General features: G+C 56.3%; 10 protein-coding genes and 1 non-coding gene across 11 annotated transcripts in view; 6 read left to right on the plus strand and 5 right to left on the minus strand.

Moving 5' to 3' along the window:
* Positions 1-1,776, plus strand: part of QBC33DRAFT_550345 (uncharacterized protein) — a 3,734-nt gene extending 1,958 nt beyond the window's left edge. The window contains exon 6 of the mRNA XM_060429071.1: positions 191-1,776. Within this exon, the coding sequence (XP_060279304.1) occupies positions 191-1,559 (1,369 nt within the window). The 3' untranslated portion in view covers positions 1,560-1,776. The remainder of the gene's footprint in view (positions 1-190) is intronic.
* A 1,306-nt stretch (positions 1,777-3,082) lies between these two features.
* QBC33DRAFT_t77 lies at positions 3,083-3,167 on the minus strand. The gene has a single exon. It is a non-coding gene; the product is annotated as a tRNA-Gly (tRNA).
* Positions 3,168-3,693: 526 nt separating this feature from the next.
* On the plus strand, positions 3,694-4,641 carry QBC33DRAFT_459994 (uncharacterized protein; the record flags this gene model as incomplete). Its single annotated transcript, XM_060424957.1, has 3 exons — positions 3,694-4,022; positions 4,143-4,456; positions 4,526-4,641. The coding sequence occupies 3 exons, from the start codon at positions 3,694-3,696 to the stop codon at positions 4,639-4,641; spliced, it is 759 nt and encodes a 252-aa protein (XP_060279305.1).
* A 741-nt stretch (positions 4,642-5,382) lies between these two features.
* QBC33DRAFT_550353 (putative nad-dependent malic enzyme protein) lies at positions 5,383-7,935 on the plus strand. Its single transcript, XM_060429072.1, has 5 exons — positions 5,383-5,746; positions 5,898-6,090; positions 6,146-6,442; positions 6,502-6,745; positions 6,824-7,935. The coding sequence occupies exons 1-5, from the start codon at positions 5,450-5,452 to the stop codon at positions 7,617-7,619; spliced, it is 1,827 nt and encodes a 608-aa protein (XP_060279306.1). The 5' UTR covers positions 5,383-5,449; the 3' UTR covers positions 7,620-7,935.
* On the minus strand, positions 7,668-9,897 carry QBC33DRAFT_550360 (caspase domain-containing protein). The gene is made up of 4 exons (XM_060429073.1): positions 8,761-9,897; positions 8,224-8,662; positions 7,991-8,160; positions 7,668-7,924 (listed from the first exon to the last, which is right to left on the minus strand). Exons 1-4 carry the CDS (start codon positions 9,746-9,748, stop codon positions 7,899-7,901), a joined length of 1,623 nt encoding a protein of 540 aa, XP_060279307.1. The 5' UTR covers positions 9,749-9,897; the 3' UTR covers positions 7,668-7,898.
* A 14-nt stretch (positions 9,898-9,911) lies between these two features.
* On the plus strand, positions 9,912-10,922 carry QBC33DRAFT_563087 (uncharacterized protein; the record flags this gene model as incomplete). The annotated part of the gene is made up of 3 exons (XM_060430248.1): positions 9,912-9,993; positions 10,099-10,560; positions 10,636-10,922. 3 exons carry the CDS (start codon positions 9,912-9,914, stop codon positions 10,920-10,922), a joined length of 831 nt encoding a protein of 276 aa, XP_060279308.1.
* A 754-nt stretch (positions 10,923-11,676) lies between these two features.
* Positions 11,677-12,890, plus strand: QBC33DRAFT_550365 (uncharacterized protein). The gene is made up of 3 exons (XM_060429074.1): positions 11,677-12,217; positions 12,274-12,559; positions 12,614-12,890. The coding sequence occupies exons 1-3, from the start codon at positions 11,969-11,971 to the stop codon at positions 12,736-12,738; spliced, it is 660 nt and encodes a 219-aa protein (XP_060279309.1). The 5' UTR covers positions 11,677-11,968; the 3' UTR covers positions 12,739-12,890.
* Positions 12,891-13,487: 597 nt separating this feature from the next.
* Positions 13,488-14,811, minus strand: QBC33DRAFT_249215 (alpha-acetolactate decarboxylase). The gene has a single exon (XM_060422986.1). It carries the CDS (start codon positions 14,356-14,358, stop codon positions 13,630-13,632), a length of 729 nt encoding a protein of 242 aa, XP_060279310.1. The 5' UTR covers positions 14,359-14,811; the 3' UTR covers positions 13,488-13,629.
* Positions 14,812-15,131: 320 nt separating this feature from the next.
* QBC33DRAFT_550369 (ribosomal protein L14 domain-containing protein) lies at positions 15,132-16,532 on the plus strand. The gene is made up of 5 exons (XM_060429075.1): positions 15,132-15,277; positions 15,541-15,588; positions 15,703-15,949; positions 16,159-16,236; positions 16,300-16,532. Exons 1-5 carry the CDS (start codon positions 15,264-15,266, stop codon positions 16,330-16,332), a joined length of 420 nt encoding a protein of 139 aa, XP_060279311.1. The 5' UTR covers positions 15,132-15,263; the 3' UTR covers positions 16,333-16,532.
* QBC33DRAFT_550371 (kinase-like domain-containing protein) lies at positions 16,533-17,595 on the minus strand. The gene has a single exon (XM_060429076.1). It carries the CDS (start codon positions 17,565-17,567, stop codon positions 16,773-16,775), a length of 795 nt encoding a protein of 264 aa, XP_060279312.1. The 5' UTR covers positions 17,568-17,595; the 3' UTR covers positions 16,533-16,772.
* A 1,125-nt stretch (positions 17,596-18,720) lies between these two features.
* QBC33DRAFT_550373 (uncharacterized protein) lies at positions 18,721-24,456 on the minus strand. Its single transcript, XM_060429077.1, has 2 exons — positions 19,546-24,456; positions 18,721-19,475 (listed from the first exon to the last, which is right to left on the minus strand). The coding sequence occupies exons 1-2, from the start codon at positions 24,113-24,115 to the stop codon at positions 19,210-19,212; spliced, it is 4,836 nt and encodes a 1,611-aa protein (XP_060279313.1). The 5' UTR covers positions 24,116-24,456; the 3' UTR covers positions 18,721-19,209.
* Positions 24,457-24,612: the final 156 nt, after the last annotated feature.

Here is a 24,612-nt window from a genome sequence, read left to right on the forward strand (position 1 = left end):
CGGCCGCCTGCGCGCCAACGACGCACACCCCCAAACCACGGTTTGAAGCCATTACAAAAGCACCGCCGGGGGGTTTTGCTTACCCCCCCCCCCCCCCCCACCCACGCCCCCCCCCCCCCCCCGGTCCCCCCTCCTCCCCTGCATCATTACCCCCAAACTAAACTAACCACCCCACCTTCAACACACACAGGTTTCTCCTCGCCCAACTCCAAATCGACTTCCTCTCGCAAAAAACCAACCGCCGCGACATCCGCCGCGCCCTACCCTCCCTCCCCCACCAACTCCCCGACGTCTACTCGGCCGCGCTCCACCGCATCCGCACCCAGAGCCCCGACGACGCCCTCCTCGCAGAGCGTTTCCTCGCCCTCATAGTCCTCTCCAAGCGGCCCCTTACCCTGCTCGAAGCGCAACACGCGCTCGCCGTCGAAGTCGATGCCTACGACAACAGCAACAACAACAACAACAACACCCCCGACGGAAGCAGCAGCGTCTTCGACAAGGAGGGCATCCCGGACGAGGAGATACTCGTGTCGGCGTGCGCGGGACTCGTCGCCGTGGACCGTCAGGGGGGCGTCTGTCGGCTGGTGCACTACACGGCGCAGGAGTACTTTGAGACGGCGTTTGCGGATAGAATGGGGGGGTTCCGGGTGGACATGGCAGCGATGTGCGTGGCGTACTTGTCGTTGGATGCGGTAAAGGGGGTTGGTGGTGGTGGTGATGGTAGTGGTAGTGGTGGTGGCGAGGTTGAAGAAGGGAGGGAGAGGCTGGCGTTTGGGGAGTATGCGGCGCAGTATTGGGGGGACCATGCACGGGGCGAGCCGGAGAAAGTGTTGAGGAAGAGGATTGCGAGGTTCTGTAGGGATAGGGAGAGGATTGCCATGTGGTACCAGGTCGAGCACCGGCGCAGGCATGGGTTCGAGGTGGATGCTGCTGCCCTGGAGAAGGTGACGGGTTTGCATGTTGCTGCTGGTCTTGGGCTCGCGGCGGTCGTGGAGGCGCTTCTGGAAGTGCGGGACGTAGACGTCAATGCTAGGGATATTCACGGGGAGACGCCGTTGCATTGGGCGGCGGCGAAGGGGTATGAGGACGTGGTGAGAGTGCTGCTAGGAAAGAGGGATGTTGTTGCCGATGTTGAGAGTTTGCTTGGCATGACAGCGCTGTCGTCAGCAGCTGAAGGCGGGCACATGGGAGTGGTGAGGTTGCTTGCCGAGAGAGACGACGTGGCGTTGGATGCTCATGACAGCGTGACAGGGGTGACGCCACTGTGGAGAGCGGCGGATCGGGGGCACGATGGCGTTGTCCAGGCGTTGCTATCTTCTTCCAACCTGAAACCTGTAAACGTCAACGCACCAGACAGGCACTTCTGCGAGACACCACTTTCACGAGCGGTTAAGCGGGGATATGTGCCGGTGATCCAGGAGATTCTGAAGCGGCTAGATGTGGATTTGAACGCGGTGGATACAGGCTACGGAGATGGGGCATTGGTGTTGGCCAGAAAGATCGGCAACGAGGAGGTGATTCGGACGCTTGAGAACCACGTTGAGCTCGGCAGTGTGTAGATGGGGGACAAAATTGATGGCCGTCCCGCAATATACTCCTGAGACCGCTACTATACCTACCCAGGCTCGGCTTCCCGCCAACCTATCCCGCCAACCTACTAAGGTATACGGCGCTTACATGTGTACCAGGGGTTTAGTACCGGACGGGTACTGTTGACACCGAGAGGGACATGTGCACCCGCCCGAGATATACTTATAGGGGCGGCCTAGACTGTGGAAACTTGAGGCTACGCGCCCGCTAAAAACAGCATTTCAAACCGCGGCACATGTTGTCTGTGTGCAAGAGCTGCGAGGGGAACAGCAGGAAATGCCAGTATCAAATTCTTCATTTCCTTGGACTACTAATCTTCCTACATACAGAAGTAAATATCCACAGCCTCCCTACTTCCTCAACACAACAACGTCTCAATTTAATGAAAGACTTACTTTCGAATTTGGCCAAAGCAAATAATGTCTTGATAGAGATATCTAGCTCCCCTGCGCTGTTGCTCCTGCACCCCACAAGATTCAGCGTCTTCGCCGCGCCGCGGTCTTCGCCCTGCTAGACCAGCTCGGCCGCGCCGTCAACACCCCCAATGCAAGGGACCAGATCGAGCGGTGCAAGGAGCTATTCGACTCGCCCGCCTCCTGGTCCGTCCTGGTCGAGGATGCTGGTCTCGCTCTCGGGGCAGATGGCTATCCAGATGATCACGGACAGCCCGGACGAGTGACTTGGGCTGTCGAACTCCGACAACGAGGGTGACCTAGACCGTGGCCCACAGGAGGCGTGGATGGCCTTCAACGGGCATTCCAAACTGCCTCTCTGGGTCGGCGTCAACGCGGAGCAGGCAGATGCACAAGGTCGGCTACTGTTTCTTTTTCTTTTTGGGACCGTGACCGCTCCAGTTGGTTCACCTTGCTGGGCTCGGGCACGCATTTTCTAGTCTGCCCCCGCCTCTCTCCTTCTCCTTCTCCCCGCTCTCGGACTTCCTCGACTTCTTAAGCGCCGGTCCCGGCCCACAGGTCGAAGAAACACCAGTCGTATGAGGCAAGGACGAGCATGCGGTAGACACTCATATTAATAATGACTTCTTCGTCGAGGGCTGGGACGCTGTCGCCAGCGTGTAGCCCGAGGAACAGAGGGTAGTAGGGAGTCGTGGAAGGGAGGGGTCTGTATATCATACTTTGGGGGAATACTACAATAAAAGCAGGTGCGAGGTCTTGTCATTTCCTAGAAGTAGGGGATAAATAGAGATATAATAAGCCTTCTTCGGCTGGAACAGGCTGCCTGCAACCGAGGCTTCTCGCGACGATGATGGCAAGCCTCAGGGTCCCACCTCAATCCTACCTTCCTCATGGAGTAAGACCGAGAGATCCGCCGTTGCTGTCACTATCACCAATATTCACCATAACCGTTCTGTAGCCAGCTGCTAACATCGCCACTGTCACGGCTGTTCATTGTTGTCATCCTACTACTATACTAACCTTTGGGAGAACAAACAACAGAGCGGGAAAAGAAGAAAAAAACATCAAAAAAATATATGTGCGTCGGCCGGGAATCGAACCCGGGGCCCACGCATATTGGCTTGCCTATGGCAAGCGTGGATTTTACCACTAAACCACCGACGCTGATAATTTTTACAGCTCTATACAGTATGATAAAGTGAGGAGAAAGTAGGATTCAGAAGGTGAGAAAAATGAACAATTTTGACCAATAAGAGGCTGCGCACGGGGACGAGCTACCACATGCGGGATGCTGCATTGACCGGACACCTAGCTAATTCCAGTAAGTCCTCCCACCAGTCTTCGACCGGCCTTGTCCCACATGTCATATCTTGCGGTGTAGAATGCCAACATTGGGTACCCTGAAGGGGATCCTTGGGTGCCACGGAAGGGAGGGACCCTTCGGTGCCATGGAAGGGATTCTGGAGCAGGTCGTAGCTTGGGAGCTGGGGAGGAAGTATATAAGGGCCTGAGTACCTCCAGTTCAAATGCAGATTGTCCGGCAGCCCATTCTCCCAATATCAACTCCCAGTTCCCACCGTCGCCCCGTATCCCAGCATCCCCAATGCACTCCCTCCTCCGCACCCTGGTCGCCGGAGCGGCACTCCTCCGCTCATCGGCGGTGGCCGTGACGTCCATCTCGGACGGCACCATGACGGGCCTGCTCAACGCCGGCGGGGTGGACCTCGCCTTAGCCGCAGCGCCCATGTGGTTCTTCGGCCAGGCCCTCAACCAGCCGCCGTGCTACCCGACGTCCGCGACCGACAGCAGCGGCGGGCAGACCCCCGCGGCGGGCTTGTGCGCGTGGCCCAATGCCGGGTGCGGGTGCCGCAACCCCGGTGTCGGCATCGGGAACGCCGGCCCCAGCTTCCCCGTATACTACTCGTACCAGAAGTGCACCGATGGAGAGGTGCGGGTCGCGTACAACCTGTTCTACCAGAAGGATGGCTTCACACCCAATGGGCTCTTCGGGCATGGATAGTGAGTGTTTTGGATATCTACCCCCTACCTACACTTGTACAATACAATACATACCTTCACGATGAACAACAAAAAGAGCACCGCATGGCAACGCCCGCTGACCGCACTCCACCCACAAAGCGACTGGGAGCGCGTCATCGTCATCTGGGCGAAGAACGGCGACAACTGGGCGCCCTCGCAGCTCCTTCTGTCGCAGCACTCAGGGTACGGGCGCAAGTCGTGGGGGAACATCCAGAACACGTTCAACACGGCGGACGCGGGGCTGGCTCGCGGCGGCGACAACGGGCGGCGCAACCTCGACCACGCAAAGGTGTACGTGGCCTGGTCCAAACACGCCATCTACGACGACCGGAACACGGGCTGGAACGATGTGCTCGCGCAGCTGACGGACAACGCCTTCCGCAGCCAGGACTGGTGGTATTTCCCCACAGCCGGTGAGTGGCTTCCTCCCCCCCCTGTAGGGGATTGAGGGGGAAGGGGCGCTAACAAAGTATGTGCTCCAGGCGATTATCTTCGTGCAGACGGGTCGACGTCGCTTGGCCAGAAGCTGGCTGGCTTTAACTGGGGCGATGCCACTAGCCATCCAGCCCTTGTGCACCAGGGTTTGTGTTCGGCGTGAGTAAATGGGATGGGAGCAATAGGGAGGAAGGTCTTCTATTTTCGAGCCCAAGAGTTGATGCGCAGCCAAGACTCCCCACCCGCAAGACCTTGCTTTGCCAGACCGTCAAATTCGCTTATTGGTTGTTTGGTTTTTGTGGGGCAATTAAATGATTATATGATGGAAACCACAAAAATTTGGCGGCTTCTTTTCCCCTCGACTTTCTCCTCAGTCAAGTCAATGCCACAAATTGCGGTTCCCAAGATAATTGAATGTAGTGGTCTTCCCTAGATACTACGTCTACTAGGTAGGTGCGGTAAGTGACAATTTGACGCTCTATAATTGCAATCCCCGTCGCAGCTACGTCCTCCAACCATTCCCGCCGGCAACGGCGTCTGTCACGAATCTTCTCCGGAAGGCCTCTTCACCGCCGCCGCGTCCTGCGTCACGATGGAGAGGGGTTGGTAGAATGGACGCCGTACTCTGTTATGGCTGTCGTTGCAAGAACGAAAATCCAGGACCATCATAGTCCGCGCCTGCCTGCTTTAGACGTGGGCGCGGCTCCAAAAGCTCCAACATGACTGCTAAAATGTCGTGAATTCATTGAGTAGCCCCCCTCCTTCTCCACAAATTAGCAATGTGGATCAGTCATCCATCCAACCGCTCAGCTTGTCAAGTGCGAAGCTGGCATTGACGTCACCTGATGTCTCAGCCAATACTTATACTAAACCTACTTTCCATCCTCTCTTCTTGGTTGCTGCCCCGTTTCCTCTCTATCCTCTCTCTCTCCCGTGGCAGCTCTTTCTCAGCTGCAGTCTTGTCCGATACAATGCCAGACGAACAGAAGTCCAAGTTTGGGCATCTCCCTCTCAGCACCAAGGGGCCACTCGAATGTGCCCTCAAAGGTACCGTCCTGCTCAACCACCCGTTCTTCAACAAGGGATCTGCCTTTTCCAAGGAAGAGCGCCGGGACTTCGAGCTTTCCGGCCTGCTGCCACAGGGCATCCAGTCTCTGGAACAACAGGCTCACAGGGCTTATGAGCAGTACTCTAGCAGGGCTGACGATCTCGCCAAGAACACATTTCTGACATCGATGAAAGAGCAGAACCATGTTCTCTATTTCAAGGTAAGGTCTCCTGTGCGGTGGCTGTGACGTTCAATGGGCTAGATAGACATGTTTCCTTGAGATGAAAGGGCCCAGGCCACTGCCACTGCTCTCCGGATATGAAACCGTGAAACTAGCCTCCACCCATCTTCAGCCTCTGACCCGAGAGCAGCTATTGCAGGACCATTTGGACGAGATGTTCAGTGTCGTCTATACGCCGACCGAAGGCGATGCGATCCAGAACTTCTCTCGGCTCTTCAGACGCCCTGAGGGTTGCTTCTTGAACATCCACGACATTGACCGAATCCCCCACGATCTTTCTCTGTGGGGCGAGCCGGAAGACATCGACTACATTGTAGTTACTGGTTGGGACTTGTCTGAAACCCCCACTACCTTGAATATCCACTTACCGTTGGCCAGATGGCGAAGAGATCCTCGGCATTGGTGACCAGGGCTGCGGTGGCATCCTGATATCAGTGGCGAAGCTTGTGCTCACGACTCTGTGTGCCGGCATCCACCCAAACCGGGTCTTGCCAGTTGTTCTCGATTGCGGTACAGACAACGAGAGACTCCTGAATGATCCTCTGTACCTGGGGCTGCGAGAGAAGCGGGTTAGAGGGCCGCAGTACGACAAATTCGTCGACACATTTATCGAATCCGCCCGCAAGCTGTATCCGAGAGCCTACATCCACTTCGAAGACTTTGGCCTAGACAACGGTGAGCACACTCAGGTCTCAGGTGCCTCGTTACCGTACATGCTAACTCTGCTGCTTCAGCGCGACGCATCCTAGATAAATATCGGGACAAAATCCCGTGCTTCAACGACGATGTCCAAGGCACCGGCTGCGTCACCCTCGCCGCCATCATGGCAGGCCTGCACGTGAGCAACCAGAAGCTCAGTGACCTCCGGATGATAATTTTCGGCGCTGGTACCGCAGGCGTCGGAGTCGCCGACCAAGTCCGTGACGCCATCGCCACGGAGCGAGGCATCAGCAAGGAAGAGGCATCCAAGCAGATCTGGTGAGTCCCAAGTCTGCACATCCCGACCCCCCGGGTCACACCTCCTTCCAAATAACCTCTAACCTCCCCACCCCCAAGGCTCATCGACAAGCCCGGCCTCCTCACAACAGGGACTCCCCTAACCGAAGCCCAAAAGCCCTTCGCCAAACCCAAAGAAGACTGGACCAACAAGCCCACCGACCTCCACTCCATCGTCGAGGCAATCCACCCCAACGTCCTAATCGGCACCTCCACCGTCCGCGGCGCCTTCACCGAGCCCATCATCCGCGCCATGGCCTCGCACACCCCGCGCCCCATCATCCTCCCGCTCTCCAACCCCACCCGCCTCCACGAGGCCGTCCCATCCGACCTCCTCCGCTGGACCTCGGGCGCCGCCCTCGTCGCCACGGGATCCCCCTCCGACCCCGTCCGCGGACCGTGGGGCCCAGGGGGGAGCGAAATCACCGTCCGACCCGCCGAGTGCAACAACAGCGTCGTGTTCCCCGGCGTCGGGCTGGGGTGCGTGCTGGCGCGCGCGGCGAGGCTGACGGATCGCATGCTCGTCGCTGCTGTGGGTGCCGTGGCGGGGATGAGTCCCGCGCTGCAGGGGGAGGGGGAGGGAGAGGAGGTGCTGCCGCTGCTTCCCGGGGTTGATGTTGTGAGGGATGTTAGCGTCAGGGTCGCGGCTGAGGTGGTGAGGGCAGCGGTGCGGGAGGGGGTGGCCACGGAGGAGGGGATACCGGAGGGGAGGGAGGAGCTGGAGGAGTGGATACGGGAGCAGATGTGGGATCCGGTGTATAGGCCGCTGAAGCTTGTGGGGATGGAGGGGGCGAGTAGGCAGGCGAGGGGCGAGCTGAGGGTTGTGGGGAGCCTTGACACGGATGGGAGGGAGTGAGGGAATTTCTATTTCCGTTGCTTGGAGCGAGGAGGAGCAGAGGTGCAAGTTTGATGGACATGTGTATGCACTTGCGTTGTCTATTTTAATGGGGCCTGTCATGATATAACCCCCATTTGAAATGAGTGTCCGCATTCTGATTCTGACACCAGCACAGAGCTTGTATTCATAGTCTACCTGCAACGAGAAGGATTCCATTCTTCTCTTACGGCCTGAGAGCCATCGTGCTCCGCATGATGCTCCCGAGCCCACCGAATCCGAGGGGGTTCCAGCTTCGTCTCACATGACGAACAAAAGATTGGTATCTAGATTAGACCGCGTTAGCTGACTGATGTCCCCAGGTAGCAGCCAAACTTGCCCCTCTGACGTACCTAGCGGGTGGCTGCAGGACAGCTGTGGCTTCTGCGTGTACTTGGTCTCGAGCACGCCGCGGATGCTGTTGAGCAACTCGACGTAGCTCTGCTTGGGGTTCTCCGTGATCGCCGAGATGAAGGCCCAGGACATGGCGCCCGTAGCCTGCGATGCGATGGTAGCATCAGCACTAGAGACGAGGAAGGTCAGCACGCGATGCTTGTCGCGATTTAAACACGTTTTGCCAACTCACGAGGTCTGGTCGTCCTTGCTCCCGGACCACATGATGACGTCGGCGGGCGACGTGCGTGTCTGGACCGTCTTCTTGTACGCGTCGTCGCCGCTGTAGGCCGTCTTGGCGAAGCTGAAGAGGGTACTGGCGACGCTGCCGAGGTCGCCCCTGGAGTAGGCGGAGAAGGCCTCGAAGAGCCCCGAGGCGGCCTCCTTGGCCAGGTTGGGCTCCTTGAGGACGCCCTTGGTCGAGTAGATGTACGGCAGGTCCAGGACCGAGCCCGAGTGGCACGAGTCGAAGATGGCCGTCAGACGCACGCCCGGCTGCAGAGGCTTCACCACGATCTGGTGGATCTGGTCGTCGACGATGTGGCCCGCCTTTCGGAAGTCGACGGGGTAGATGACCTCGTCGTTGCCGTCGTCCTCGTCGCCGTCAAGATCTTCCGTCTGGCCGCCGTGTCCTACATGTCGAGCAAGGTTAGCCCTTATCCTTCAGGGATGCATGCATATTATTCCCATCCGACACTTGGTCTCTCTGCTAGCAGGTGGAGAGACGCACCAGAATAATGCAGGAACAGGGAATCGTTCGGCCGCGCATCGGTGACCAGCCACTGCATGGCGCGCAGGATGTTGTCCTTGGTGGGCTGCATGCGCGGGTCGGACTGGTCGTCGGTGAGCTCGATCATGTCCTCGCGGCGGTAGCCGTATCGCTCGATGAGGAATTTCGACACGTTGTGCACGTCGTTGATGCAGCCGCGCAGCTCGCCGTCCTGGCCAAAGTAGTTGATCCCGATCAGCAGCGCCCGCCGTCGGCCCGTGCAGTTGCTGTACTGAAAGGTGTAGCCCTGCGGGGCACCGTGGCCAAACTCCTGTGCGCCCGACGGCGGCGGCGCAGCGTTTCGCGAGTGGCCCGAGTACGAGGACTGGTAGCCCGAGCCGTGCTGGCCCTGGCGCGCAGGTGGGCCGACGGGATAGCCGTATCGATCGAGCCCGGGGGGCGGAGGGCCGTGGGGCCGACCGTACTGGCCCGGCGGAGGTTGGCTGTACTGGCCTGGCGGCGGTTGGCCGTACTGGCCTGGCGGCGGTTGGCCGTACTGGCCCGGCGGCGGAGTTTGGCTGTACTGTCCCGGCGGCGGTTGGCCGTACTGCCTCGGCGGCGGCTGGCCATACTGTCCCGGTGAGGGTTGACCGTACTGTCCCGGTGAGGGTTGGCCGTACTGTCCTGGCGGGGGCTGGCCGTACCCTTGCTGGGGTGGATAGTTCGGTGGCGGGTAGTTGTTGGGAGGGGGATGCTGATAGCTTCCGTGGCCGCCCTGGCCAGGGTATCCGTACCCAGACATTGCTGTGATGGGAAGGTCGAAGAATCGGAGACGGTGAGGAAGGCCGGGAATGCGGATGCAGCAGTGGAATGCGGCGACTTGGAGGATGAAATAATATAAAATAAAAGATGAAGAAGAGCGAGTGTGACCCTGGTCGGTCAGACGTCGCCCAACGCCAAGCTTGATTGCGGCATACGCGGTGCTCGGTTTGCAGCAAGGCTTGCGCATTCAATTTCTTACTGCGGGGACAACCGGGTCAGCTGCATTAACCCACTCACAGGCATCGCCCGCGCCCAGCTCCAAAAAGAAGTCCCTCGTCCCTGCCCTCCTCTTTTCTTCCCCTACCCAACCCAGCAAATCGTTGGGCACTGCCCGGGCCACTCATTGCAAAATGGCTTTCTACAGAGATATCCAGAATTTAACCAGAGATTTTGACGGTTTCAACGTCCGATCCGACGGTCAAGACCAGCCAGGTTCGCAGACCCCTCATTTTTCAGCTCACTAGCTCGTTTACCCCTCACCCCACCCCAGGAGACCCCTGCGATACCGGGATCTTCAGCTAACGATCATCATCCCAGCAAAACGCGACTACTACTACAGTGGCGGCGGGCCGACCCAACCCAACCAATATCCCGAAACCTACCAACCACCACCGCCGGAGAGGCAGTACTCCCCGCCTCCGGTCTACTCCCCGCCCCTCGACAGGCCGCCAATCCCCGCGGGCTGGGTCCCGCAGTACGACCGCGAGTACCAATGCTGGTACTACTTCGAGCAGGCGACGGGTCAGTCCCAGTGGGAGGCTCCCGGACAGCTCCCGCCACGCCCGCCCATGCCCGGCGCCGAGCGCGCCTATGACTCCGGCTCTGCGGGATACCAGGGTGATGGCGGCGGCGGTGGTGCGTATGGGAGCTACGGTGGGTACGGCGATGGAGGCCGCGGCGAGGAGACGAAGAGCAGCGGGCGCGGGAACATGTTGCTGGGTGCAGCGGGTGGTGCCGTAGCCGGTATGGCCGCTGGGGCGCTGCTGTCGCATGCTCTGAGTAAGTGGTTCCACTTCCCGGGATATAGAACATACGACTTTGCGCGTTTTCTACATGACTAACAGTGGGGTCTAGACGACGACAACCACTCATCCGACGACGATGAGCACCGCCGCCTGCCGCCCGCTCCGCAACCCGAGATACAACAGTCGTACGGCGGGGAGGATCCGTACAGCAGCTCGCGCGCATACGGTCAGGAGGTCGACAGCAGCGATGCCGAGTCTCTCCAGGAGGCGCGTGAGGACTACGATGAGGCTCTCGAGGCGGCGCAGGACTCGGATGCTAGCAGCAGCGAGGAGGAGGAGCTGGAGGAGGCTAGGGAGGAGTATGAGGAAGAGTACGAGGAGGCCTACGATGACTAGGTGACGATTTGCCTGCTCTAGGCAGCGCTGAGGTTAGACTTTGGAGATGCCCGCGATGTGACATCCGTTCGCTTGATGAATGAAAGTCGTTTTCTCGCGACGGCAGAGGATGGGAAACTATGAATTTGTGCTGCCCAAGAGACGCCAATCGTAAATCTGAGCCCAGCAGAGAAAAGGTTATCAGTGTTGATGAATATATTTTTCATGGGAGATAACGGTAGTAAACAATCTTGAAATCCCCGACCGCATGCCTTTTCCGTTTCCAGTTGTGGAACCCAGGAACTTTTCTGACGCGAACCACCATAGCGACTGATTTTGGCGGGTTTGCACATGGTGGTTCTGCTCAGGGGTTTTTGGCTCTGCCGCCCCAAATTAACCATATTTAGACATTCGAATTGGAATTACACTACCAGAGGAGCAAGATATGGACACAAACCCGACGCCTCCATGCTCATGAGTAACATCACGACAACTCGTGATTCGCAAAGGACAGGATTAAAGGACAGGCAGTCGCACTCTTGGCAAGAGGATTGAAGTTAGGCTGCATTTTGCTTATAGGAATGGTCCAGAATTTACCTGATTTACATATTAGCCATAGACATCAAGACCAAGATCCCCGCGTCGCCGAGCTTCAGTTGGTTATGCGCCTGTATTTAAGTAATGTATGTAGTGGTTGGGACTACTGTAATTCTACCTTATTGTGTGGAGCCTGTTGGCAAATAAACAACCTCTTACTGGAGCACATAAGTGCCATTTTCTTCTCACCACATCAGCCCTCTCCCATGCGAACACCCGGTGCTTTCAGCCGCCACTTTTGGTGTCGGCAGCGAATACCTCCAGGGATCTAGCTGGCACGGTCTCCGGTCTACCATTTATCCATAGCAACCTGTGTCTAGGTTTTTAGTTTAAATAAACGCTGTTTTTGTGTCAATCTGTCCGCAAAAAAAACATATAATGGTGATACCCCATCAAACCCTCGCACATCTATCTGCTAAGACTGTATAGTTTGCAGGACGCAAGAAATCAGCAACTTGAAATCCACAAGAATGCTGTTGTCGTTCTCATCCGTTGCCATATCCCTGCTCCTTGCTCCGGCCGTACAGGCTGGACCAATCGTCCCTCGGCAAGCGACAGCACCGTTCGACTGCGGAGAGGTACGCGTCGATTCGCCGAATACGACATACAGTGGCTTCGTAGCTGCTGATTTGGACACGGAGAGGAGATATGTGGTCACAAGAACCGAGAACCAAAAGAGACTTCTCACGAGGTTCGAGAATAATACGTTGTTTACTTTGGTGAGTCGGCCTTTTCACCTGGCTTGGACGAGACATCCTCACTAGTTGCAATAAAGAATAGTAATGGGAAGAACCCCACTTTCGGAGCAACCTTTGGATTCTACTGGGATACACCACCGGACAAACCGAACTTCGCGGCTTCAGCGCAGAACTATGCATACTTCAACAGCGTTGCTGCCTCGAAGGTTGGCGACAAGCCTGCCAAAATCGCGGCTTCGATCAACGAGGCTGGGACCGATCCTTCCACAGGAGGGAAGAGAGACCACGAGAGCGAATCGGCAATATTCTATTTGGACCTCACAAGCGGAGAGCTAACCTCTCAATGGGTCAATACCGACGGATGTAAGTGCCCTGAGTGTCCGATTTATGGAGCTGACGACTGATTCTACTGCCTAGCATTCGTCCCCGCACTCTTTGTAATCAACACACAGAGAAGGATCAATATTTCGGGAAATCTAACAAGGTATTTCCAAGAATGGCAAGGAGCGCCGGCAAGGATCTTCTGCTCGCAGCCGGCATAAGGCGGCACCGGATGCGTTAACTGGAGGGGTGATGGTCTGAAGAGGTGTGCGACTTGTTTCTCATGTCTGATTTTCCTTGCTGGATCGGATTCAGACCGAGCAGTTTCTGTATCATACCTCCTGTAGCTTTCCAAGAATGCTATTGTTCTCCCTCACCTTGGCTAAGGGGGGTGCAGTTCCCCAGAGTAGAAACTGGCCAAACCAACACCTACTCCTTTGCAGTGCCGTTGTTCTTCTAGATCGCGTCTGTCGCATAGGATTTGATGGCAGTTATAGGGTTAGACCCATTGAAGGTCATGTAGGTTTTACATATTCACCGGCTGCCGGAGATACCCAAAACGTAACTACGGATGTACTACGTAACTGTCTTTTGTATCCCTAGTGATTATATAATTAGTTAAACGAGAGAGAAATAATAGAAAGGAAGATGAAGATATATCCTGGAGCACGATGGAACTGTTGTTTGAATCCTACACTCGAGCACGGCCAGCCTAGATGTCTCTCTTCTGCTCACGTGTCAAACTGCGCTACATTGACCACGCCTTTTCCTACTCTGCTTTATTATTTCCCACCTTATATTAATAGACCAAGATCCTCTATTGACTAATGAGAGCACTCTATGGATGGACTGAAACCATGTACTGCATTGTTCTCTCGTTATTGGGGCGTGTAAGATAGGTATCATAGCCAGATAATCAAACTCGCACTTGATACTTAACCCTCTTTTCGATTCAACCCACAGGAATGCAGTACTCCCAAACCTTGCAACTCCACGCATCCCACTCTCCCGAAAAGTTGTTTTCGCCCACCTCCCAATGACACCCTCAAACTCTAGTCCTTGGGAGCTACCCCAAAAACGCAATTGGACAGCAGTTCCGGCCAACACCACCCCTATCCCTCAATAGCCTGTATACCCTCAGAATCCCTCTCCAGCCTCGCAGCATTGAACTCCTCATCGTCCGCCGGCAACTCCAGCACGACCCTCGTCAGCGCCGCCGCCCCGACATCCACCTCCCCATCCGTCTCAAGCGCGAGCACATGCCCGCCCCTCTCCCCGTCCTCGGCGATGAAGTGCAGATGCACCCCCGCAACACTGACCCCCTGCAGGAACGCCGGCGACCGGAACCCGACCGCCGCACCGCGCACCACCGCCCCACCACCGCCGCCGAACGTGTGCGTCACCTGCCGCGCCCCCACGGCCGCCAGGCCCTCGCCGCGGAACCGCTGGCCCTCCGCCGTGCGCACCGTCACGGACCGGAAGGCGCCGTCGATGCGGAAGGCGACGTACGCATTGCGGCTGCGCGGGAAGAGGCGGTCCAGGAGGTGGGCGAGGCTCTCCTTTGAGGGAAGGGCGGCGCGCACGGTCGCCGTGGGCCGGAAGCGGGTGACCATGGCGAAGGGGGTGACGTCGACGTCCGGGTCGGAGGGGGTGATGGTCCCGTCGACCTTCATCTGGTGGGCACGGCCGTCGAGGACGATCATCTCGCCGGCCATGTGGCGGAAGGTGCCGAGGCCGAGGTCGCCGTTGGCGAGGAGGGCCGATACGGGGAGGCCGTTGGAGGCGACGCCGTCCATTAGGGCGGATACTACCGAGTATTGGAAGAGCTCGTTCGTTGCCATGTTTAGGTCGTCGTGGGCCGGATTTTTTTTGTGTCTGTGAAGGACGGCGGCTGTCACACGGGATGTTGTTGCCAAGTTGGGCAGATACACAGCAGCGGGCGCTAACTCCGAACAGCTGCAGTCTTGGGTGGGGCAAAGTGAGACAACATTTGTTGTCTATGTTCTTCTCATATTTTCATAGACGAAAGAGTTGTGATGGATAGTCAGGAAAATTATCTGAGGCGAAATTCAAGCGACGTTGTCGAGCCGGAGAGGATTTTTTTCTTGTTACGAGATGAAGTGCCAAGGTTCACCAAAGTTATACTCTCAAGGGTCCAATTTACATACCGCCCTTCAGGTTATTAGGTAGGTAGGATACAGTAAGAATCTTGAGAATACTTGCTGACAGTCCCATTGGCATAGCCCAGTTTGTATCCGGGACATCCGATGTCTTCTTGACAATACGCTTAATTAAGGCAATGCCAGCCCAGTTGATGATTATGTCCGGATCCGGACTTAATCTGATGTATCAATCAGAGATGGTTTTGACTTGAATGGCTGGGTCACAACCCGTGCAGTCGCATCGCTTGGCAGTCTGATCAAGAGGTAGATGGGCGCCTGCGGTAGAGGGACGGAGATTTCCTCACAAAATGGACTACGGGATGGAGCGATATCCAGTTGGCAGTTACATAAGTTGGCGATGTGGAAGGACCCCACTCACACAGTAGGTGGGGACAGGGATCGAAGGTGGCACGTGCGCAGTGAAGCAATTCGCTTCCACGTGATCTCTCGCTTGTGGGTTCGGTAGGGCTTCCTCCCATCCACACTAATCCAAAATTTCGGCTGGCTTGAAATTTCGCGACAGCAACCTCGAAATTTTCTGAACGCAACATATTCGCCGTGAGATTCGCGTTTAATCAGTCAAAATGGCCAAGCTCTCGTAAGTTGCCATCGATTCACCATTATCTCGGACGTCTACTCTCGAAAAAGCCGTCCAGAGCAAGCATCTCAACTCCGCAGTCCCCTCCCGACCCGCATCGAGGCATCGCATTTGGAGGACCAGACGCCGGCCACGATGGGACAAGGGACTGTGAATGAGTCGAATGCTTCCGGATGGCTTTCAGGATGAGCGGAGGACCTCGAGCAGAACCGCCATTGGCAGCAATGCATCTCGAAAGCTATCGTGCTAACCCAACCTCACAGACGTGGTGCCCCCGGTGGCAAGCTCAAGATGACCCTGGGTCTCCCAGTGTACGTGCGATCCTCAGATCACCTCGATTACCTCTTCTCCCCACTTCCGACGCAATCCCTCGACCGGTCTCGAAGGGGGAAACATGGATGACCGCTAACGGGCCTGCAAAACAGTGGTGCGATCATGAACTGCGCAGACAACTCCGGCGCACGAAACCTCTACATCATCTCAGTGAAGGGTATTGGCGCGCGGTTGAACAGGCTCCCGGCCGGCGGTGTCGGCGACATGGTCATGGCGACCGTCAAGAAGGGCAAGCCCGAGCTCCGGAAGAAGGTTCACCCCGCCGTCATTGTCCGCCAGTCCAAGCCGTGGAAGCGATTCGACGGTGTCTTCCTCTACTTCGAGGACAACGCTGGTGTGGTAAGTGACTGATTCCCCTGCTTGTGTCGGTTCGGCAAAAGGAGGAGAGGGCTCGTCTATCGGACATGTGGGCGGGCGGATCGTACAGTCACCGGCTTCCCAACCTGGAGTTGCGGCCGACCAATCTGCGATAGGATACTCGTGTGGATGGGGAATTTTATGAGGGTTGCACGAAGTTGAGGACATGGTGCTGACACAATTTTCTGCAGATCGTCAACCCCAAGGGTGAGATGAAGGGCTCTGCCATCACCGGACCTGTCGGCAAGGAGGCCGCTGAGTTGTGGCCTGTGAGTGACACTACCGATTCGCCCCTCCCTTCTGCCGAAGCCAGGAACTGACCTCTCTCTCAGCGTATTGCCAGCAACTCGGGCGTCGTGATGTAAGAAGCTTTCTTGGCGGAGTTGACGGTGACGGATATGCTTGGGACCGGAGTCCCTCGCCAACGGGATTCCGGTTTTCTGGGTCTAGAGGAAGATACGAACGAATGGCCACAAAGGGCTTGGCTGGATTGGCAGGCTTTGCATTTCGGTTGCGGCGTGACATGGGATTCATACCAAATGCATGATATAAAGGTCAATTGAGAGATCAACTCCTTTACTTTCCGTTCCAACCTCCTGTCTCCGCCCGCCCCACCTACCTACCCGTGTTGCCGTCACGGATGCCGATCTCCGATTACTCCGGCTTTCGTCACGTGGAAGTGCCCCGCAGCGACTTCCCTTCCTACGACCAGGCGTCCTCCACCAGATGACTGTGTTTACTGTTTAGAACATCTCCAAGTCCATATCAGTGTCCGTCTCGCTTGGATACTCCTGCATGATTTCCTTCAAAATGTTCCACCACCAGTCGCGGCTCCGCCCGCGAACAATGCCTTCCTGTCCTGCCACCACTCGGGCCAAAACCCCGCCATCTCCCAGTCAAGTATCCACGTGACATTGCCCGTCTCAGGGTCGACGAGAATATTCTCCCACGAGAGGTCGGCGTGTGCAAATACTATGCTGTGGCTGTCGGGAAGCAGCTTGCGATATTTAGCTACCCACTCTGGCCGTGGGCAATTCTTGACCGGAGCAACGAGGAAGTCGTTGAATTCGATGACGGACGCGAAAGGGCCAACCGTAGACATATTGTTGATTCTGTGGTCGTATGACGGCCCCTTGGAGCAAGATCCAATCCATGCAGGTTTTGACGGGCGGAGACGGCGCAACTCGTCCAAATATGACCTGAGCTGGCAGATCGTTTGAGCTCGGGCATTTTCGCTCATGTCTGGCCAAGCTTCGCCAAGTTGGCGTCCGGGGAGTCGTTTCATGAGGATTGAGCCTTCGTCTTCATCCCCGTCTGTGCCAAGGTGTACCTCAAGGACAGCCGGGACGGGGATGCTGGTATGACCTTGTACATAGTTCATGGCTTCGACCTCTCTGCGAAGCCGGAAGGCAACGCCCCGTTTCCGAACCGTCTTGGGGGTCTCGTACACAACTCGCTCAAAACTGTGCGGCGCCATTTGTTCAGTTAGGAGATTCAAGAGCTGTACATAGCAGTTGTCGTTTTCATTCTCATTAGAAAGACAGGAGCAAAGAGATAAATAAGTAGAAAGGTGCTGTTTAGGCATGGCCTGCGCGGACATCACCCAATCAATATAAATTCCTAGCCGCGTGACAAGGCTCTTACATCTGGCGTGCTTCAATGCCGCTGTTTGCATTATCATTGCCATTGTAGTAGTCATCACTATCACTATTACTGCCATTGCTGTCAGCGGTCGAGCCATTGGACAGTGGCATGGATTTCACGCCCGCTGGTCCTGCAACCGGACACGTTTACCGATGCATGTGGAGATCCCCTTTGATGGGAAAACGTTGCAGACGTGCTACTCCCGTTTCCAGCGGCTGGTCAATGTGCTTTAAGTGCACACTACCGAGCCTCGTCGTGTGTACTCGGCTGGCACTCTGGGTCGTGGCCAACTTGCCCTATTTTCCACAGTTCCGCGTCTCGCAAGAAGTAATTCATAGACGATTTGCCGAGCCCTTTGTTCGCAAAACTGAGCGTTTTAATTTGAGGCTTCCAGTTTTGTTGTTGCGTCTTTGATGTAGATAGGAGACTGATTCCGGAATAACACCACCGTGAACAACTGGGGTTTCTGGCAAACGGGAAGTTGATACTTAGGCGGCAGTGTGAGATGTTCGATATAAACAGGGACAAGTCCACGAACAAGGACTTGGAAAATTGAAATACGAGGGCATAGATACTCGAGGCTGGATAAGGTCGGAAGAAAAAGGTGAATGACGGTATGGTTCGGGAACTCAAACTTCCATCCAATCTGCCGAATTTGCTTTTTGTGTAATTACCATAGATCACGAGGGTTCTTTCCTTGGTTTGTTGTTGGATGATTATCTAGGAAGCAGTTGACAATTATTTGCTTCTTCCCCGTCCCCCCAAGGGAAAAAAAGAAGAAGGGGTGAATGAAGGGTTGACCTCCACAGGCTAGAAGGCGGTCAGTGGTAGCTAGAGAGGTAGGCATCGGTGAGCTGGCGCATCCAAGGCAAGTTGGCCACGTTGGGTGTGAACTGTGTGCAACACCACTCGGCTGGGAAGTAATCCCGTCCGGCCTCAAGTTTAGATACGTCGAGGAGCATGTGGTCTAGCAGTCTAGCCAAAGTTCCTCAAGTCACCTGGTAGAGAAAATAACTTCTCCATTCTTGAAAATGTTATGTGGAACAAGTCCAACAAGGACAGTCACTGAATATCACGTCGCAAAATAAAAGAGGTCGATTTAAAAACAACGCTGATTTTATTTCCTTCGCTGATTAAGTACAGAAGGAGAGCTCCCCCATCAAGGGAGCTGATCGATGTATGATGAAACCTTATGTACGGGATTCCCCCTTGTTTGCTGGGGGCCCAGGCCAATATCATGGATGCAATATCCGGAATAACATACCGTGCAAATGCCAGTGTTTTTTTCCACGCAATACCCATGAGCAAACATACCATACCATGCAATATCCATGGAAGATACATGTCCCTCCTGGTTCCTATGCGGAGAAAATAGAGAAGGAAGGAAAAAGGAAAGAAACAAAAGGAAATAAAAAAAGGTACGATGCTCGCTGTCCTTGTAGTTTCCGCTGCGATGCTATACAAGTAGGGTACTCGGATAAAAGAGCAGATGACCCGGTCAGGGCGGAGAAACGTGTCTCTAGAAATTATACGAAAACATGGTCGGGATAGATGTGAGCCTCGCCCCCCCCCGCCGAGCGATTCCCGAGGTGCTTTCCTCAGGCCACGGGAGTCTGGGATGGTGGGGGAGGGGGAGGCAGATTCCCGTTCTCCGAAATGATGGGGGTGCCCGGGGTGGTGCCCGCGGGAGAGGCGGTCCCGGAATGGGACTTCGCGGAGGCGGCGGCCTTGTGCTTGCCGGTCTTCGCCGGCTTCTTCTGCTGTGCCTCGGTGGGCTCCGTCGAGGACTTCGCCTCGGCCTTCAGGGCCAGGGTATGCTTGCGCTTCTCGACAGCGCCCTGCATCTCGCCACGTGCCCATCGTCCTGCGGAGGAAGACCATGTTAGAACAGCTCTCTGGTGGAAGAAAAGGGGGCAAACTTTGGGTTGACTTACGTCTCATGGAATAACTCATCTTCTCCGACTTGCTCATCTCGGAGTATGGCTTCTCTCCTGGCTCCGCGGTGCCGTTGGTGGCTGTCTGAGTACTAGCTCCGGACTCGGATGGAGCGGAGTCGGCTGCTGCCTTTGGTGCCTTAGCGGCCGTTTTGATGGTGGATGGCGCCTGGGTTCCGGCTCCCGACAAGCCCTGGGACGCGGCCAATAATTGGGTGCTGTTGACGAACTTGATCTTCGTCGGGGGTCTCTTGGCAACCGGAGCTAGAGGAGCAGGTGGTGGCGTGGCACTGAATGTGGACATCATTGGTCCAGGTCCTGCTGCGATGTTGGCCGGTCCTGGAGGCAGGAAAGCTGGGACGGCAACTGGGGCGGCACCTTCTGCCGGTGCCATCTTCCGTCGCCGATCCCGCTTCGGAGGCGGTGGTGCTCCCATCTGGGCATCTTTGTTGGTAACCCCTCGGGTCCGCTTCTTCGGCCGAGCCTCAAAATCAGGGTCATTATCGACGGCGTAGTTGCGCTTCCTATTCTCACGCAACGAGTAGGACGAGTCCGCTGTTCCGACTGTATCAACAGTGGTGGCCGAGGACGACGTAGATGGCCTCGATTCCGGCTGAGTGTCCGCTGGAGAAGGATTGCTGTAGAAGGATCTCGGTGGAATGTCGGTGCTGAGGGATGGAGCAGAACGGCCCTTTGCGGTGCGTTGACGCTTGGGCTTCGGGGGTTCTGGCTCCTCCTCGACATTGTTGGCAGCATGGGGTTCCGTGCTGGCAGTTGCGCGGCCACGTTTTCGGGTAGCCTTGGACTTCTCAACAGCGATACGTTCCTCTGCCTGGATGGCCGCAGGGGTCTCGGGAGTTGCGACGGCAGACTCGTCTGGAGTCGCCTTGGCCTTCCCCTTTCCTCGGCCACGCTTCTTTGGTGCCAATTCAGCAGCCTGCTCGATGGCAGATTCCCCGTTGGCGAGCTCAGCTGTTGCGGCAGCGTTGCGCTTACGGCGTGGTCTTGTTGCAGTCGCGTGCGCAGCTGCAGCAGCGGGTTCAGGTGTCGACGCACGGCTGGGTTGCTGGCTCTGGTTGTCGAGGATGCGCGGCTTCCGGTTTCGCTTGCCTTCGATGATGACACTCTCCTCAGCGGCGTCCGCGGCCTTCTGTGTCTGTTTTCGTTCACGCAATCTGGTCTCGTTCTCCATGTCCTCTGTCTCATACCGTTGCTCCTCCGGACGCTGCTTCCCAACATTGCGGTCCTGGTTGTTGTGCACGAAACCATGTGCATTTGCCTGAACCCGGTCTTGAGCCCGTTGGTATTCCAGGACGGGATCGTCGACATACGGCGGCGGGGCACGCACGCCCTTGAGCTCGAATGCTGGGGGCAGCTTCTGGAATGGGTCATCGAATGTGCGACGCCACGAAGGTCGCTCATCCAACTTCTGCCGGTTTTCCCAGTTCTCCAAGGTTTTGTCGTTGGCTTGTCGGCGTTTCGCATTCTCTTCGTCGTCGGTGATTTTCTTGAGCTCGAGATACTCGTCTTGCCAGGTCTTGAGAGTCTCGGTACAGGTGGCGAGGGTATCCTGGAGCGCCGAGGTTTCCATGTCCTGCACGTCCTTGAGTGCGTCGGCAAAGTCGGTGGCCTCGCGGATCTTCCGGAACGAGTACTGTTTCTTGGGATATTGGAGCACCTCTCTCGGCCCAGCTGGTCCCTCCATCTCGGCCTCGTTTTCGGCCTCATCCTCAGCTTCTTCGACATCCTGGCCATCTTCTTCAATGTCTTGCTGGGTCTCGTTTTGCTCGGCTTCTCCATCACCATCGAGAAGCTCGGGAGAGCGTGCTGGCGTAATCTGCTCTGAATCTGGCGCTGGCGATGCTTGGGGGGTATCGTCAGGGGTTTGGGCAGCCAGTTCGGCTTCGGTAGCGGCTTGGGTCTGTGCCTTTCTCCGGTATCTGGAGGATCCAGCGGTCCGTCGTTGACTTTTCTTGCCTTTCTTGGGCGGCGCACGCTTGGGCGGCGCCTCGAGTGTATCCTGACGTCTAATGCTGCAAACGAATCGGAATTCCTGGAGGGTCATCGTTCTCTGGCCCTTCGTTTTCCGGCTCGCCATCTCGGCCCGGTAGATGTCGAAGAACTCCTTATACTTCAGCGGCCGTAGACCATCCCACATTTGTTCCATGGGACTCAGCTCCTGCTCGGGCAGTGCAGGTGCGGGAGTCAAGGCAGGGGTTGGTTCTGGCTGCTGGTCATCGACAACCTCAGTCCATGGCGATGGGTAAGCAACCTCTCCGTCCTCGTAGGGCGAAAAGCGATTGCCGGAGTCGGTTTGGCCATGCTCCTGGTAGATCGAGTCAAGTTGCTTGAGTTTACGCGGTTGAGGTCTCTGGGGCTGGAGCGACTCCGCAGCGGATGTTGCAGTGGAGCCGCTCTTATACTCTCCATCCGGCAAGTCTTTGATTTCCATGTCGACCGAAGGCAAAGCAGGCAGTGCCTGGGCGACATCAATCACAGTCGAGAGGGGCTCTTCCTCGGCCGGGGGTGCAACAGGTGAGGCGGGCTTATCCTGAATCATCGTGGCTTCGAGTGAGGTGCGGTTCTCCTCAACCAGTGGTGCTTTTTCAGGCGAGCCAAGCTTCTCCTGGATCAGAGAAGTCGCAAGTCCGTCAGGCACTTCCTGCATCACCGGAGTCGAAGGTGAGGCGGGCATTTCGTGCGTGATAGTGGGTACAGGTGATGATGGCTCTTCTTGTGTCACTAGAATCGTGGATGATGGAGGTGGTGCAGGTTCTTCGTGAGTGGGAGAAGGCGAAAGTGGTGCAAGTTCTTCCTGGGTGAGAGAAGGTGAAAGTAGTGCAAGTTCTTCAGGTTCTTCCTGGGTGTGAGAAGGTGAAAATGGTGCAAGTTCTTCAGGTTCTTCCTGGGTGGGAGAAGGTGAGAGTGTTGCAAATTCTGCAGGTTCTCCCCGAGTGCTGGGAGATCGGGGCGTTGCAGGTTCTTCTTCCAGCGCAGAAGCGGTAGATGACGGAGTCGTAGGTGACGAAGGTGGTGCAAGTTCTTCCTGCGGCACGGGGGTCGTTGATGATGGAGGTGGTGCAGGTTCTTCCTCGGTGGGAGCAGGCGGGAAGGGTGCAAATTCTTCAGATTCTTCCTGAGTTGTAGGATATTGCGGAGGTGCAGATATTTCAGGTTCTTCCTGAGTAGGAGGCGGTGCAATTCCTCTGAGTGCTTCCTGTGTAGTAGACGGTCGGAGTGATGCAGGTTCTTCCTGAACCGTGACAGCCTCGGATGGTGATGATGGGGGTTGTTTCTTGTCGAAGGGAGTTGCAGATGAAGTAGGAATTTCCTGGAGTAATGATGGGTATTTTTTCTGATCGACGGGAGTTGCAGATGAAGTGGAAATTTCCTGGGTTGAAATATCGAAGGACGCTGTTGGTGTTGATGGCTCGGGGGTAGGTTGGTCGGGTAGCACAATAATATCCTCGACTATTGTGGTCTCAGCAGTGCCCTGTATCCCTTGTTCAGGGGACTCGACATGGCTATTGTTGGGCACAGTATTGTTCGAAACAATAGGCTCCACAGCAGCGTGGACAATGGGCTCCGTGTCTTCGACCTTGGTGAGGTGAAGGTGAGGGAAACTCGGTACTTCCGGTACTTCCTCGGTCTCAAGCGAGGGTCCTGGGGGGTTTGATTTTTCACGCCCAGGACTTGACGGTACAACCTGAGAGCTGCTTTTGTTTTCTTGTAGCTTAGGAGCCGGGGATCCAGTTTGAATCTGGCCAACGTCTCTGTCGCTCGAAGCCGACCGACGAGATTCAGACTGCTGGTCAGACTGAGGAGGCGATGACTGCAGCTCATTCATCGACACTCCAACCAGGATAGTGTCCTGAACCTCATTGTCAGAGGGTTGATCCAGATAGTCTCTGATATCACCCATCGACTTTCGAGTCGAGTTTCTGCGGCGGACCAAGGTGGTCCGCTGCCCAACAGGCGACCTCTCACCGCGGCGACGCTTATGAGCAGCCGAGTCGATCTCATCAGAATCATCACCGGAGAAGTCGTAAGTGGCCCGTCTCTTGCGAACCCGGGCTCCAGGCGCACTGGCTAACTTGCCTGCGGGATCAGGCTTGGAGTCGCGAGACCCAAGATCGTCTTCGATCTGCTCCTGGGTATAGTCAACGCGGGCACGCTTTCTAAGCGAATGCCCGCCCTTTGACAGCGGCTCCTCGTCCGCCGAGCCATCGAAGCTAGCAGCGAACAGGCGCGATCGCCTGCGCAGAGCCGGACCATTGGAAGCCATGGCGCTTCCCGGGGAGTCTAAGCTAAATGACTGCTGCAGACCCGGAAAGCGGGCGGGGCCTTCGCTCCTTGGGGCAGACAGGACTGCGGACGGAGACAGGGGAGAGAAGGAGTGAGAGGGAGCCGGGTTCCTGGGTCGCCCTCTTTGCGGGGCCGAATGGGGAGGAGGGTAGTGGTGCGCTGACTGAATTGGCGTGCTGAGGTTTGCCGGGTCTGAGTGGCCGGGATGAGCAGATTGCTGGGTGCGCCGGGAAGATCCGCGGCCACGGCCTCGCCCTCGAATCATGGCCACCAGTATCTTACACAGCACTGCTCAGCAGAGGATGCAGACACTGCTGGCGTGCTTTTCCAGGACGCTTGCCGTTGTGGTCGTGAGACGTCTGAGACGTGAAAATGGTGAGGCGAAAAAAAAGGATCAACCGGACTAATAATCAACGTGTCAGGGTCAGATGAAAGAACGACGACCAGCAGCGCCAAAACGGGCGGACAGCACAACATGTATCGGCTCGAGAAGTATAAAACAAGTGAAGAAGTGACGCCTATCTACGGTGATGACAGGCAATAGGGCCGCAGCGACAATATCAGGTGTCGAGTTCATTCGAATCTGGGCCCTCCCAGCTCCTTTTGGTCCCTCATGTCAATAATTTTTAGAGGTTCCCGAATGAGAGAGAGGTACAAGGTACTTCCGACGCTCCGCTTCTCCGCCCGCCAGCTGTCGACAGCCTACTACAGTCCATTCCAAGACTCCTAACTATCGGATAGCTGTGGACTTGATTCGCTGCG

Source organism: Phialemonium atrogriseum, assembly GCF_030411735.1.
Source record: "Phialemonium atrogriseum strain 8032-3 unplaced genomic scaffold QBC33scaffold_34, whole genome shotgun sequence".
Taxonomy (NCBI): Eukaryota; Fungi; Ascomycota; class Sordariomycetes; order Cephalothecales; family Cephalothecaceae; genus Phialemonium; species Phialemonium atrogriseum.